Source organism: Sinocyclocheilus anshuiensis, unplaced genomic scaffold (genome assembly GCF_001515605.1).
Source record: "Sinocyclocheilus anshuiensis isolate Anshui unplaced genomic scaffold, SAMN03320099.WGS_v1.1 scaffold342, whole genome shotgun sequence".
NCBI lineage: Eukaryota > Metazoa > Chordata > Actinopteri > Cypriniformes > Cyprinidae > Sinocyclocheilus > Sinocyclocheilus anshuiensis.
Genome location: NW_015544129.1, coordinates 45694 through 60780, shown reverse-complemented (window position 1 = coordinate 60780; position 15087 = coordinate 45694). Strand labels below are relative to the sequence as shown.

Here is a 15087-nt window from a genome sequence, read left to right as displayed (position 1 = left end):
TCTGTGTTGTGTATTTTCTGGTAATCAAATGAACATGCAGAACATTCGTATTTAAATAAGTCTTTTGCAGTTTAATATTCACAGACACAGTATATATATATATATATATATATATATGTACTGACCTGTTTTTTATTTATTATCAAAATACGACAAATTCCATTAAATTCCGCGTTATACAGTAAATTCAGTTTTTATGACTGGATTCCGCGATTTCGTCCATGTTTTCTGCATCGCAGAAATCCTAGGGCCCTACTTATGTAGCAAATGAATATGATAAGCTCATTGAGAGTAAAAGACAGGGGACATTGTTGTTTATTTACTTAGCAATGAGTCTCTCCAACTAGGTGACAACATAGCGTTAAATCACCATTCAACAGACTCAAGCCACCACCGCACTGCCGTCTATTGGACTGCAGAAAGATAGGCTACTAACTTTTCAACCTGCTACATTACTGACTGTACTGACAAACTATGCTAAAACAGTGTCTGCGCCGCTACAGGACACGACAAAGCGACCGTTGAAAATCATTTGAACTTTGTGTCAGCACGTCATAAATAGAACGAGGCAACAGTTTACTGCATCCAGTGGAGACAACATCACTGATTATAATGGGTTCTACTCTACACCGGATGCGAGCGGCGCGACAAAATACAATAGAAATTCTATTGCATTTTGTCTCGATGTGATGTGACCGATGTGATTGAGTTCTGGGCTGCGGCGCAGCTGGTATAAACACCAGCATTGACTGAGTGGCCATGATCAGCTCCGGTGGCCGTAACACAGGCATGTGTCGCAGACATGTGCCGTGATGCTCAAATCAGCTCAAGTACCTAACATCACTGAATCTGCTGTTAAAAATGAACTATCCATTCATGAATTAGATCAAGAATCAAGAATCTAATCAAGAATTAGAATCATTGTAATGTGACGAACAAATATAGGTGCGGGTGGGGTGGCGGGCGGATAATTTGAAGCAGCGGACTCGGGTTAAGTTTGAGCGCTGGTAGCAAACAATGGAGCGCGCTCTGCTGGACATGCTTTGGAGAGAATGGCCCTCCACAGAATGGTGCGGTCGATGGAGATGCCATGGTCAGTGTTTGGGCGCTCAGTAACATCTGAAGAGATGGTGTTTTCCTCTTTTAGCTGATGGAGTCTTGTCATGAAGTCCAACCTGCAATGAGACAGAGATGGGACTTATAATTGCACTTGCTCAAGTTTGAACAGGAAGTTATATGTTGTTTCATTGCATTCTGGAATACTTGATTCTGATTGGTCAATTGAGTCTGATTCATCAAATAATGCTGAAAAACTTTTATAAATAGGTTATAATCACTCCATTTTCTTCTAATGAAGAATAGCTATCATGGCTTAACACATAAATAAACGTATTGATTTTAATAGTTATGAATGCAAGTTATTTTATAAATAATTGTATAATATCATTTAGGGCCGGGCGATAATTCGATAACGATAATTATCGCGATATAATTTTACTCGATAAAACGATATGAAGAGTTAGATAAATGTTCGATATAATGCTTATGCGCCAAAAATGGAACGAAACAGCGCGACTCATTTGAATCACGCCACATGGACCGTTTATCCGCTCGGACCAATGTTCAAAACGGCCACGCGGCGCGAGCTCACTAGACCAGATGCGTTTACTCTTAAAAAAAAACAAAAAAAACGGTCAGAATAAATGTAACCATATAAAACTGAGGTTGCTACAATTTTTTTTACAGATGTTACTGATTTTGATAATGAACATAAATTTACCTCTGCATCCTAGCTCAAGCTACTATCAAATGTGCATTTCTAAGAGACAAAAAAGTGATATTATTATTATTTATATTATCAGGCAACCCAAACCCGTTTCTTGATTTGAAACAATATCACTCATTAGAACACACAGAAACTAAGAAATTAATTTTTCCATTTAGATATTTATTTTGTTAAGGAAAATGAATGGTCTGGTTTCTACAACTTTCACTGTGGAGAAAAAATCTGGCTTTAAACTTGAAAGAAATAAAGATTTGACATTTATCGTGATAATTATCGATATCTATATATATATATATATATATATATATATGTATGTGTATGTGTATATATATGTGTGTGTGTGTATGTATATGTGTATATATACGTATATATATATACATACATACATATATACATACATATATATATATACTTACATTAAAGTGAATAGCGATCAAATAGAGGAGATGTGTCTTACCCAGGTAAGTGACCAGCCTTGCCCAATTAAAGCAGCAGATCTGACACAGGGCTCCTAGGGTGCAAGCACAGTTCACTCAATAAATATTGACTGTTATGTTCTCTCTCTCTCTCTCCCTCTCTCTCTCTCTCTCTCTCTATATATATATATATATATATATATACACATACACATACATATATATACATACATACACACACACACACATGTGTGTGCGTGTGTGTGTGTATGTATGTGTGTATATATATTTGTTTACTGGTTAAATAAAAATAAAAAAAAAATAAAAAAGAAAGAAAGTAGAAATATGCCATGCTTTAATGACTGATTTCTGTCTCCTGGTGAAAAACAACCACTTTTAAAATGAAAATTACATGAAATTACTAGCAGATGGCAGCGGAAGATCACTCATTAGTTCAGTTGCCATTTTCACTCCCTAGTTCTTTTCACATGTCTTGCTTTTGGATTTATTATTATTATTAAGACTAGCAATTTGAGTTCAAGTAAATAGTGTAAATGTTTATTCCATGCGGACTTATTTTACTGTCAGGAGTACATGGGACGGAACATAAACACATTGTAATGTCATACTGAAGGCTTTCATTACTATAGTGTTTGCTTAGCCTGACAAAATAAAATAAAATATGAGTAATATATTTTTTAACCTCTTGAGACCCAGCAAGAGCAAACATTGTTTAGAGCATACATTTTTTTAATTTTTTTTTATTTAAGTCTAAGCTGGGGGGGCGCTAGAGAGTAACACATGGAGTGAGACGCGTTTTCACCCAGCTCCGTCACACTTGGTGGAATAAATCATATAAAACTTTGTTACTCCTACTTAACTTGATCAGTTAGTAAAGTCAATATATTAATGATGAATAAATCTAAAAAGACTGTCAAAAAGGCTCCGTCCCCGACTGTCAACACGGTGGAAGACACTTCAACTAGCCACCCAACGCAAGCAGTTTGACAGTGTGCGGGAGAAATTAAGAGCCTACGGAATAAAATACGGACTCCTGTAACCTAGCAAACATTGTTTAGAGCATACATTTTTTTAATTTTTTTTTATTTAAGTCTAAGCTGGGGGGGCGCTAGAGAGTAACACATGGAGTGAGACGCGTTTTCACCCAGCTCCGTCACACTTGGTGGAATAAATCATAAAACTTTGTTACTCCTACTTAACTTGATCAGTTAGTAAAGTCAATATATTAATGATGAATAAATCTAAAAAGACTGTCAAAAAGGCTCCGTCCCCGACTGTCAACACGGTGGAAGACACTTCAACTAGCCACCCAACGCAAGCAGTTTGACAGTGTGCGGGAGAAATTAAGAGCCAAGGGAATAAAATACGGACTCCTGTACCCTGCTCGTCTCATCCTCACGCATGAGAAGACGAAGAAAATATTTTCGTCCCCGCTATCCTATGCTAACGTTTGCGATCAAACTAACACCAACTTTGGTAATGAGACCACTGAGACCGATGCTTCTTATCCTTTGGAGGATGAAGATGATGTTTCACCCAGGGCTATTCTTCTGGCCATTAGAAAGATGGATTCCTCTATGAATGCCCGATTTAACAACTTGGAAACTTCTTTGTCTGTAGTGCAGTCGACGCTATCCGCCAACACATCCCGTATCGCTGACCTGGAAGAGGCTAGCACTGATTATGAGCGCCGCATCTCTCATCTGGAGCAGCTTTGCTCCAGTCTATCACAGGAGAACACGTCTCTGAAGGCAAAGGTAACGGATCTAGAGGCCAGATCTCACAGGCAGAATATCAAGATAGCGGGTCTTCCTGAGAACATCGAGAAGGGCAACCCCACACGATTTGTTTCCGAACTTCTGCCCTCGCTACTAGGAGAATCTAATTTTCCGAGTGGTGTAAAGATTGACCGGGCCCACCGCATTGGCCCCATCGGAAACAATAGGCCGTGAGTTATGATTGCCAGAATACATCACGATTCTGTTAAGACTGAAATACTGTCTTATTGACAGTATGACCATAGCAAAAAAGACAATTTTGTTGATGTGGAACAAAGAGTCTGCGCCTAAAATTGAAACTTGGCTTACAGAGTTCAGTAATATGTTACATATGGAAAAAATTAGATACGAGTTTGCGGGTAAACCAAAGAGATTCGTAGATTTGGAAGTCCTTTTTGGAATATTTCGAAGGTGACCTATGATAACTGAATTTAACCTTTTTCTTTATGTGGGGTGGTTAATTCAATAAAATAGCAGTGTGTAATAATTATATATTTCCATAATTGAGTATTTATTGGTATAGGAAGGTTTTTTTTTTTTAAATGACTCTGTACGTGTATATGTAGAGACGGCTGTATGTGCTCTTGTATTAGGGATGGGAAGATTCCCCGATTCGCTCGGTGCATCGGCATAAAAAGTTAAAGATGCGATGCATCGTTTCTAACATATTTGCATCGGTAAAAAACGATTTATTAATATATAATTACTAGTGGATGCGCTATACTTTTATTGTTTAGAAAGTGACCAATATTTTATATGTAGATTGATTTCTCCTCTCTAAACTGTTTCTCAAGCGCGTTCTCTCATCACTGCTGCTGCGTGATTGTGATGCATCACCACAACACTATGGAGACCCAAGGAAAAGCGGGGATTAAAGTCCAAAACCTGACTTGAAATAACCTAACAAATCAATCGGGGCTAAAGCGGTTCCATAAATGACTAATTAAGTTCACACAATCTCACTAATTTGTGCACGTTTATTCTTGAGCAGCCCTTAATGTCGATCATGGATCAAATCGATCCACCATCGCAAACAGCGAATATATCTGTGCTGTTTAATGCATTTGAGACGTTGTGTTTTCCTCAGTGCATAACTGACATGTCACAAAGTCACGTAAACATATTCATTTTGCTGTCAGGAGTGGGCGAGGCACATGAGAGCAACGAGCGCTGCTGCGCGCATGCACGCTAAACAGACAGAGCGCAATCGAATAGGCTATAATAATAATAATAAGAGAGCGCAATAATTCTGAGTAAAATATACATTTTGCTAAAATATTTGTTATTGGACATTAAATGTGTCTTTTGTAGAATTTTAAACCTACATATAAGTGTATTTTTATGATAGCAGTAACTGTAAAGGGACTATTGTAATAGGTAAATCAAATGTAAGCTAGTTCAGTACTAATTACTAAGCTCAAATGAGTTAATGTGTGATTCTTATAGCAGTTAAAATAGTCATTTTCTTTAATTTTTTTTTTCATTTTTAATTCAGTGATTTTAACTTTTAATTTAGTTATTTTAATGCTTTAAAGAGCAATTTTAGATTGTAATGTTCTAATGTTCTGCTATCTGAACTATAAAAGGTACAGCTGTCATAAGACCAGAGAGAAAGGCTGCATGGCTAGAAACTGTAAAAAAATAAAAAGTCAAATAATAGTATGTGAGAGAGTAGTAATATCATTGGGTTCCTATTGGTCAGTGTTAGAGGAGCTCCGCTTAGTCTGACAGTTAACCTGCTTTAGACCAGGTCAGTTTCCCAGCATAAGTTGCCACAGTGACTAAGCTTGATCTAGGCCCATGTTAAATTTGTTTTATGGAACCAAATCATTTGACAATGAGTCAGACTAATTGAAATAAGCCTTATGAAACAGGCCTCGAGGCATTAAAAGTGATCATATTTTCTCCATTGCATTGTATTGCATCGAATCGCATTGTTTTGAATCGAATCGAAATCAGATCGCACTGCATCGTAACGGGTGAATCGCATTGCATCGGTAGCTGCTTCATATGTATCTTTAATGTATCGTATCGTTGGCTATGCATCGAGATGCACATCCCTATCTTGTATAGATACACAAGTATGAACGATGTATGTTTATGGAGGTGTATATGTATACTATATGTGGGTGTATGCAATTAACATTGTCATTAGGTTTTTTTTTCTCTCTCTTTCCTTTGATTTGCTGGCATGGGGGTTGGGGGATTGTTCTCTAAAATGTGAAAAGTTTAAAATAAAATATAAAAAAACAATTTTTTAAATGATATTTAATTCATAAGTTATGCTACCTCCTTGGTAGAGGACATCGGGAATCAATTTTAAAAATAAAAAGACATGAATGAACATGCATAGGCAAAAACAATTGATTTTTTTTTTTTAAATCACCAATACATTTTTAGTTTTCAGGAATTTTTTTGATGATTTGATATACCATTTTTCTTTATGCAAAATGGCCATAAACAGGTTTTCCAATTATATATAATGTATCTATAAACTAAATCTAATTTGCATATTAATGTGTTTTTGGGCCAAAATGTAATGAAAAAATAAGTGTAATAATGGGAGTAATAATTGACAAGATTTTCATAATAATATATAATATTTCATAAGAATATTGAAATATAATTTCTTTCCCTATTCATTTGTTGTCTCGCAAAATGCGTAATAAACATGCTTTTAGTCCCGGTGTCCTCATATGAGGACATGTATGAAATTAACGTCCTGTTTCATAACAGAAAGCTATATTTTGATTTGAAACCCCATAACATTTTCCTGAGATGACACAGTTTAAAAATTAGTCAGATTTAAATGATAATTACAAAATATTATCATATTTTCATAAGAGTGTCACTAAATTAATATCAGACATGTTTGATGACCAAGGAGAGGGAGTGGTCATGGTGAAACATCCAAACATTTAGTATCTCTGAAAAGCCCTGAATGTGCTCTGTACAGGACATCCAGACTTAAAACTGTGGCATGTATAGTCTCAGAGAAATACACTAAAATATAATGTCCTCAATATGAGGATGCAGGGTCTCAGGAGGTTAAATGTATAAAATTTACAAGAAACACAAGGCAAGCACTAGGACAGCAATAACTGACCCTTTGCATCTGGACTCAGTTAAGCAACAGAACGTCAGTATTGTCTCGTGATTGGCTTCAGCATAAATAAACCATCTAATAAACAACAGAACAAAGAACATGGTATCTGGAATTGTTCCAGCGACAGACATGCCCGGACCCCATGACCATTTAACGCATAAATTGATAATCCGATAAACAGAAAGCGACAGATTAATAGCTCCATGTCCGAGCGAGAAGAATGGCAGATCTACACCCGTGACATGGTCATGACCTCAGGACATCTCCCCTTTTCTCCCTGCTTTCCAAAAGGGAATTTTTCTCTCCTTCGGTCAGACAAAGGGACATAAAACGCGCAGGCCGATTCCAATTCCAGGACCCGCTCGTCTAATACATTGGCATTTGATTCTAGCGAAGTAATCTTTTGTGTGTGATCTGACAACGTAGACTGGATATGATCCATCTTCTCCTCAAGTGTTGAGATGGTTGTTTTAAACTCGGCCGAAAGGATCTGGCGATGTTGTTCCAATAGCTTGACCATCGCCGACATGTTAAGCTCGCTAGTGGTGTCCTCAGTGGGGTCCGTTTTCGGTTCTTTTTTGCTCTGCTTAAGCGATTTAGAAGTCATGTTTAATCGAAATTATAGTGCTTAATGTCTGATTGGAACAACGATCTGGGGACGGACTTATGCAGCGGATCAAAAACCCAATGCAAAACGGATTCAATCGCCTTTCGCCTTTTCGCCGCTTGCTCTCCCAACCGAGGCCTTTTGGCCTTTGTGTTAATCGCGCTCCAACTTGCGCTCACAGGCTGCACCATCAAGCGATCGGTCATCCAGAACTCAAACACTCCGTTGAAGCTTCGTGAATGCCAGAGATCTTCGAAAGCCTAAAGTCTTGAAAACTTAAACTCTCTCAGAAGAACTGCCAAAGCCTCTGCGTCACCAGGAAACCAACCAATCTCCGGAGGGCTCTCCCAAAAGGACGTCATCCAGACGTCATCTCAGCAACCAATCAAAAGCCCGGGATTTCCTCAAGCAGCCAACAAGGAAGCTTCTCAGCTGTCACAAACGCAAGTAACGATCAAGGTCTTCTATCTGCTGAAATCGGTGCTGAATTGATCTTAAAGTTGTAAACGTAAGACAAATTTCTGCTTTGTGATTCTCTCAGGTTCAATTTAAAGAACTCGTGAAAAACGAGTGTTAGAACTTTGGGAACTTCATGCAAACGCCGTTAACTCTCATTCTTCAGAACTGTATGTGTGTGTGTGTGTGTGTATGTGTGTGTTTTAGCTTAGTTTAATGTAATCTAGAATAGCCAATAAATTCTTGTTTAATTTATAAAGAAGTATTGTCTTGTGTCGTGTAATTTTAAAGTTAAAACTCCGCCCAGATCACTTTACCTAGCTCGTAGCTTATAACCTATCAAAAGTATGTATTAACCTGTGGCCAGGGAAAATACAAATATTCAAACTGTTAAGATACATGGACGTTAACAGTTAATAAAGTGTAAACTTCAAATTTGTAATCAGTTCTAATCAGGTTGACTTCGAATCTTCAGATTCGATTCCTCTCAAAACCTGAGCTAAAATAATAATTAATTCCCTTACAAAATACAAATAAAAAAAAAGAGTTAATTTCCTTACAAACATTTGCCTGTGGTGAATGAACCTAGAAACACAAAGAAACTAAAGTCAAGTATTCATTCCATTCTAATCTCAGGATGATGCAGAGACATTGCCTCATCCATTTTTGGGGTGCTCTTCGTCAAATTCATCAAACTGCGTTAGTCGAGAACAGTTTGACTGATCAACTTCAATAACTTTCTCTCTGCATGGTCTAAAGTTGACCTGGTTCAGTTTTCACAAAAGTTGGAGCAATGGTCTAGGAGGAGTTTGAAAAAGTAGTTTTTTTGAAAATTTCAAAATGGTGGATAACCAAATTTTCATGACATCATAGAGTGCAATCAAATCGCCTTGAGCCAAGGAATCAAGAGGAATTTAGTTTCTAGCCCTTATGGCTCAAAAGTTATTAGCTTAAACATGAGTGAAAATTTAAGCTGTTGGTGGTGCTATTACAGACTCCACATTAGCTGTGGTTAATTTTAAGACTGTCCTCTATCTGTGTGCCAAATTTCATAATGTTCCCGCAAACAGTTCTATGGGCTGCCTTGGCTCAAAACACAGTTGTTGTTAGGGATGTAACGATTCACTCAACTCACGATTCGATTCGAGGTTTTGATTTCACGATTCGTTTCACGATTTTTTTTTTACAAAATGAGATTTAAGACAAATTATAAATAAATGTGTCCTTTTATTATTGCTTGGACAAAACGCTGCATGTTTCTTTGTGAAATTGAAATATAACACTATAATAATATACTAATATAACACTTGTATATTATTGCTCTTTTGTTGGTTTTGATTGCTTCTATTGTCCTCATTTGTCGCAAAGTCTATTGTCTATTGTTCTATTGTCATTGCACAAAGTCACTTTGGATGAAAGCATCTGCTAAATAACAAAATTTAAATATAATGTAAATGTAAATAACAAAACTAAATTGCAATTTTAAAACAAGCCCCAGATAAAATAAATAAGTAACACAAATAAAATCAATCTCTTCATATAAACAAAATAAGGCTTTGTCTGTGCTCTTTCCATTTAAACTTAGAGGCAACCACTGCATTTTATTCATGATCCAAACAAAGATGCTGCATACATGCAACATGAGCAGTTTTTAATCTAAATTACATTGTACAATCTCGAAATTTGAAGCAAAAACAGAATGGTTTGAGTTCAGTTTTGTGAAACTATACATAAAAATATCTGCATGAAACCGAAACAGCAGACGCACTCTCTGCCAGCAGGTGGCGCTTAAAGCGTTTCCTTGGTTTCCGCTGTAAACAAAGCAGCGCTGCACTTATGAACTTTAATATGCATTATACAGAGGCAAGATGATAAGAAGAAATACCATCTAAACTTTTCTAAAGTCAGTAAGTTCCCCTCAGACATACATTCATATAAACTCCTACCCCTAATTGAATCGTGATTTGTTTAGCATCTCAACCGATTTGAATCGTCACATATTTGAATCAGTTTTTAAACCGACTCGCAGTTAATCGTTACACCCCTAGTTGCTGTTGTTTTTTTTAAAACACAATTAAGTCACAAACTTTTGGCCATCTGTTTCAGACTCACTTGATCTCTTTCTCAATCATCTGTTGGTCTCTCATCATTCTGCCCAGCTCTTTCTTCTTCTCTTTCAGCTCCTCCTCCACACGGTCCATGCGTTTCCTGTCCTTATCAATCTCTTTGTTGCGGTGGGCCAGCTCTCGGTTTAGTTTCTCAATCTCTGACTCATTGTGGTACAGTTTAAAGAGCTGTAACTGTACATGAGCACGCACCACCTCGTCCTTTAGCCGTTGGTAGCGTTCCGCCTGCACATAACACATGGAGAACCCAGCTAAGATTATGAACTTATAATTGCATATGTGCCTTCAGGGTTTTTAACACCCAAATAAAGAATAATTTACTAGTATGACAATATTAAGAGCCCACCTCTTCTTTCTCCTGCTTGGCTTCCTTTCGTTCAGCAGCGATGTTTTTCTTGCGATGGTAGTTAAACTGTGTGTCCTCCTCAGCCTTTACCATTTCTTTTTTGCATCTGTCGTATTCTTGAGCAAGCTCTCCGGAACGAGAAATCTCTTCAAACAGAGCAGTTCTCTCTTTGGGGTTCTTCATGGCAATTGACTCGACCGCACCCTGTGGGGGAAAAAAACACCATAAACACTGTATTTCTCTATACGTAGATGCTTCCTGTATGCTATTGTATTTTTATGCATTGCATTTCTTTTAGGGGTGTCAATTAATCTGACCACTAGACCTGTATCTGCAGTAATAAAAATAAAATAATAAAAACCATCTGAGTAGCCTTTTAAAGTAAGCATGAGAGAGAGAGCTCTCACCCAATACTATTTCACTATAGTTGGGGCTGTTTTGACTACGTAGTTCACATGACATGGTTCAAGTTTTCTGTGCTTGTCTAGTCAGCCTGACCTAAGTCCAATATAGTTGCCTAAAGTGCAGAACATTCTGACTTTTTGAAAAGCAATTATATATTAATCTTAAATTTATTCAGTGTACATTACATCATAAGTTGTTAATATTTAAAGGAAAGCTCACCATGGGCCACCACAGTTTAGGTAATTAACGAAAAACACTGGACAATAATAATTATTTTATCATACTTCATAAAACCATTAACATTACTTTTTTTATTCAATAATTATTGAAGCTTATGCTTACTGTTACATTCTAATCACAAGTCCTATAAATGTAAACCTCCCACACCATTATCTGACCGGCAATGGGGGAAAGTGACAATTACACATTTTATAGCATATCATTTCTGTTCTGCCTTACCAAACAGAACTGCTTGCCAAACAAACAATCTTTACAGTTAATTCAGTTTGATGCACGGAAATTACAGTTTACCTTTAAAATTGAAAAGTTACAAAGAAGCAGCTCTAATAACCTGAAAGACAAGGAAGTTTCTGGCCTTGATGAGGATTCCCAATTTCTCCAGTTCATCACTGTATTCAGACAGACCCACCACTTTATTATTGATGCGGTACTCTGATGAGGAACCTACGAAAGACAAACAGAAAGAACACTCGTCTATTCCTGTGGTCTCAAATTACCTACTTGTAGCATGTTTTTGAAGCTACTGAACAGTGCAGTCAATCACAAACATGTCAATTGTGCATAGTGCTGTTCGATTATTTGAATTTTAGTTTTGATTTTGACTTCCAATGATTATGAAAACACGATAATAGAGATAAACTGATTGTGCCACATTCTGTTTCTTTTCTTTAAAAGCAGTGTGCTGTCGCCCCTCCTTAAAAGCCCAAACTCAACATCCAAATCAGTCAAATCATGCAACTTAGCTGTCATAAAATGCAGCCTACTGTGGGACATGTTTTCTTTTTAAAAAAAGTTATTAAAATCGTCTTAAAACCCAACCTACTAACATGCAGTTGCTTAAAGGCTGACACCTGTCTACACCAGATGTGAGTGTTGCATAAAAGGCAAATAGAAATTCATTAAAATTACTGACACTGTCTCCACAGAATATAGTATACTGATGGCCGATTAATTTCTGATGTTAACAGGACAGCATCCTTTTTAGACATCAGGAACAAGTAGATGTTTCACTTTTAACGGCATCCTGGATCTTGAATGTCTTATTGTGCCTGAACAGTTATAAGTGAAGTGACGTGACATGTGGCCAAGTATGGTGACCCATACTCAGAATTAGTGCTCTGCATTTATCCCATCCAAAGTGCACACACACAGCAGTGAACACACACAGACCGTGAACACACACCCGGAGCAGTGAGCAGCCATTTTTGCTGCGGCGCCCGAGGAGCAGTTGGGGGTTCGGTGCCTTGCTCAAGGGCACCTCAGTCGTGGTATTGAAGGTGGGAGAGAGCACTGTACATTCACTCCCCCCACCTACAATCCTTGCCGGTACGAGACTCGAACCCGCAACCTTTGGGTTACGAGTCCGACTCTCTAACCATTAGGCCACGACTTCCCACAGTTGATATAATGGCTAAAAATTTGCTGAGATATCGAAAATGGTACCTCTTACATATGTTACATTTTAAGGCATCTAAAATGCTAATATTCTGTGTGGTTTTATTTACATCTACCCTACATGCTATATTAAATGTTTTTGGGAATTTCCCGCATTATAAACGCAAAACTTGTGGGAATGAGTGAAACTATTCTATTGCACAGAGATTTGAAATAAATTTATGAATTAAAAAAAAAGTCCATGTCTTTTTCGAAACTTTCTGGGTTAATTAATGTTTCCAAAACTTTTCCAGGACTGAAAATTGCCATTTTAAAATTCTATGATTTTTCCAGGTTTTTCATGACCGTACAAACCCTGCTTATTAACTAACTATTAACTATGACTTTTGCCTCAAACAATCGCGCTCGGATCCGCGCCAAAACAATCGGTCCGAGATCGCCTGAACGAGGTGGTCTCGGCTCGATTGAAAACGAACTCTGGAGCGGTTTGGTTGTAGTGAGAAAGCAATCCGATCTAAGGGACCAACGAACCAGACTATATCACAATGAATAATGGGTAAATACTAGAGCCCGACCGATATGGGTTTTTTTGGGGCCGATACCAATATTAGGGAGTAAAAAAATGCCGATACCGATATATCAGCCGATATCCTTTGTGTATATTATAGGTACAGTACCAGTCAAAAGTTTGGACACTTTCCCATTCGTGTCCCAACATTAGAGATATGTAAGGGCATTTAACAATTTAACAATAAACTTGCGATGAGTGCGATGCACAAAGTAACGGGGTGTTAGTTGTAACACACGTGGTTTGAATATTTATTTAACCATAGTAACATTTCAATTCTGGCTTAAGTAAATTTTTTATCTCATTTTTTATTATTCATTTAAAATGAGACAAATCTGCTGTTATTTTAATCTCCAATCTGTTATTTATCAGTTCAGATAGTTTTTTAATGAACCAGGTACACAAAAACCAGGTACACAAATTCCGATTTGGCTTTGGACTTGTCTTGAACCACCCGAAACATCCAAGCAATTATTTACCAACAATGCACCAAATGCATGGCAACATACTGAACATCTTGGCATCCACACATAACCCCCCGAGCATGATCCTTTACTCAATAAAGGTGAAAGAGTGACAGCTCTTGAGCTTATGAGTGTCTGAGCAGTGTGAAAGACACTCATACTTACTTCTGAAAGACACTCATACATAATGCTTACTTTTTAATGATTACTAGCAGAAGACACTAACCAGTTTTAAATTCCAGTTGCGCAGATGGGGCACGTTGTAACACTGCGTTACAATGTGCTATTCTATGACATTAGCGATGTAATTAACACTATTTACTTTAATTAATTTTAATGAGAATCAACGAGAAACAGGTGAATAAAGACTGACAGTCAATGTTTAATGTTTAGAAATTATTATTTCAAGACATGTAAAGCATTTTTGCTCATTTATGTGGGCCGTCCCAAGCATGGTTGCAATGTGTTCATTGTCAAACTCCAAAATCAGATTATTTTTAATTCTTAAAAAACGCCATTATTTTATTTGAACAAAAAAAATAAAAAAATAAAAATATATATATTTATTAACAAAATATTTTAGTTTGTCTTGTATATTTTTTTCATTCGATCAGATAAGATTTTAAGCTGTCATATGGTCAAGTTACAACGTGCCCCTCAGATGTTACAATGTGTTCCACCTACGGGGCATGTTGTCACATTTCACTTCCATTTTTTGAGGGTAAATAAAGAAAAACGTATACACTGTAATTATGAAACAAAGCGACATATTTGTACTAGACAAGTGTAAAATTACGTGAAAGTGTTGACTGGTGTCACTATCTCGCGAACGCGCCGGCGGATCTCCACCAAATTTGGGGGATCCCTTCAGCTTGAGAAGCCCTCTCGAACGCCACCCTCCGCGCATCGGTAGACCCCCGGGATCGCTAGATCGGTCGGCGCGGGACCGCGAATTTAACCAACCGTAACTCCCGAACCCCGGGGGCTATACAAGCGGGGGTGGTCTCATTCGAAAGAGGGCCTCGAGACGTACACTCGATTCGCGTTCGAGAGGGTTCCTTGAGCTGAAGAGATCCCCCGAATTTGGTGCGGATTCGCCGCGCCGTTATGTAGATATGGCCGTTCAAAGTTTCAATGGTTTTCCATAGACTTAAGCTTTAAAGCGTTTCATCCAGGTGGCCAGTAGCAAACAATGGAGCGCGCTCTGCTGGACAAACTAAGTAATTACACCATTTCAAGCATTTTATCTGCATTATATGTTCTGTAAAAAAAAAAATTCATATCGGCGGCATATTCGCCGATACCGATATATCTGGGACAGGCTCATATCGGCCGATAATATCGGCAAAACGATATATCGGTCGGGCTCTAGT

At 37.6% G+C, this 15087-nt stretch overlaps 1 protein-coding gene across 2 annotated transcripts in view; it reads right to left on the bottom strand.

Annotated features, from left to right (window-relative positions):
• Nucleotides 1-15087, bottom strand: part of smc1al (structural maintenance of chromosomes 1A, like) — a 78230-nt gene that overhangs the window by 48804 nt on the left and 14339 nt on the right. For both annotated transcript variants that reach the window (XM_016494550.1, XM_016494549.1), the window contains exons 3-5: nucleotides 11619-11731; nucleotides 10643-10846; nucleotides 10283-10521 (exon numbers count right to left, since the gene is read on the bottom strand). In XM_016494550.1, the coding sequence (XP_016350036.1) occupies nucleotides 10283-10521; nucleotides 10643-10846; nucleotides 11619-11731 (556 nt within the window). The remainder of the gene's footprint in view (nucleotides 1-10282; nucleotides 10522-10642; nucleotides 10847-11618; nucleotides 11732-15087) is intronic.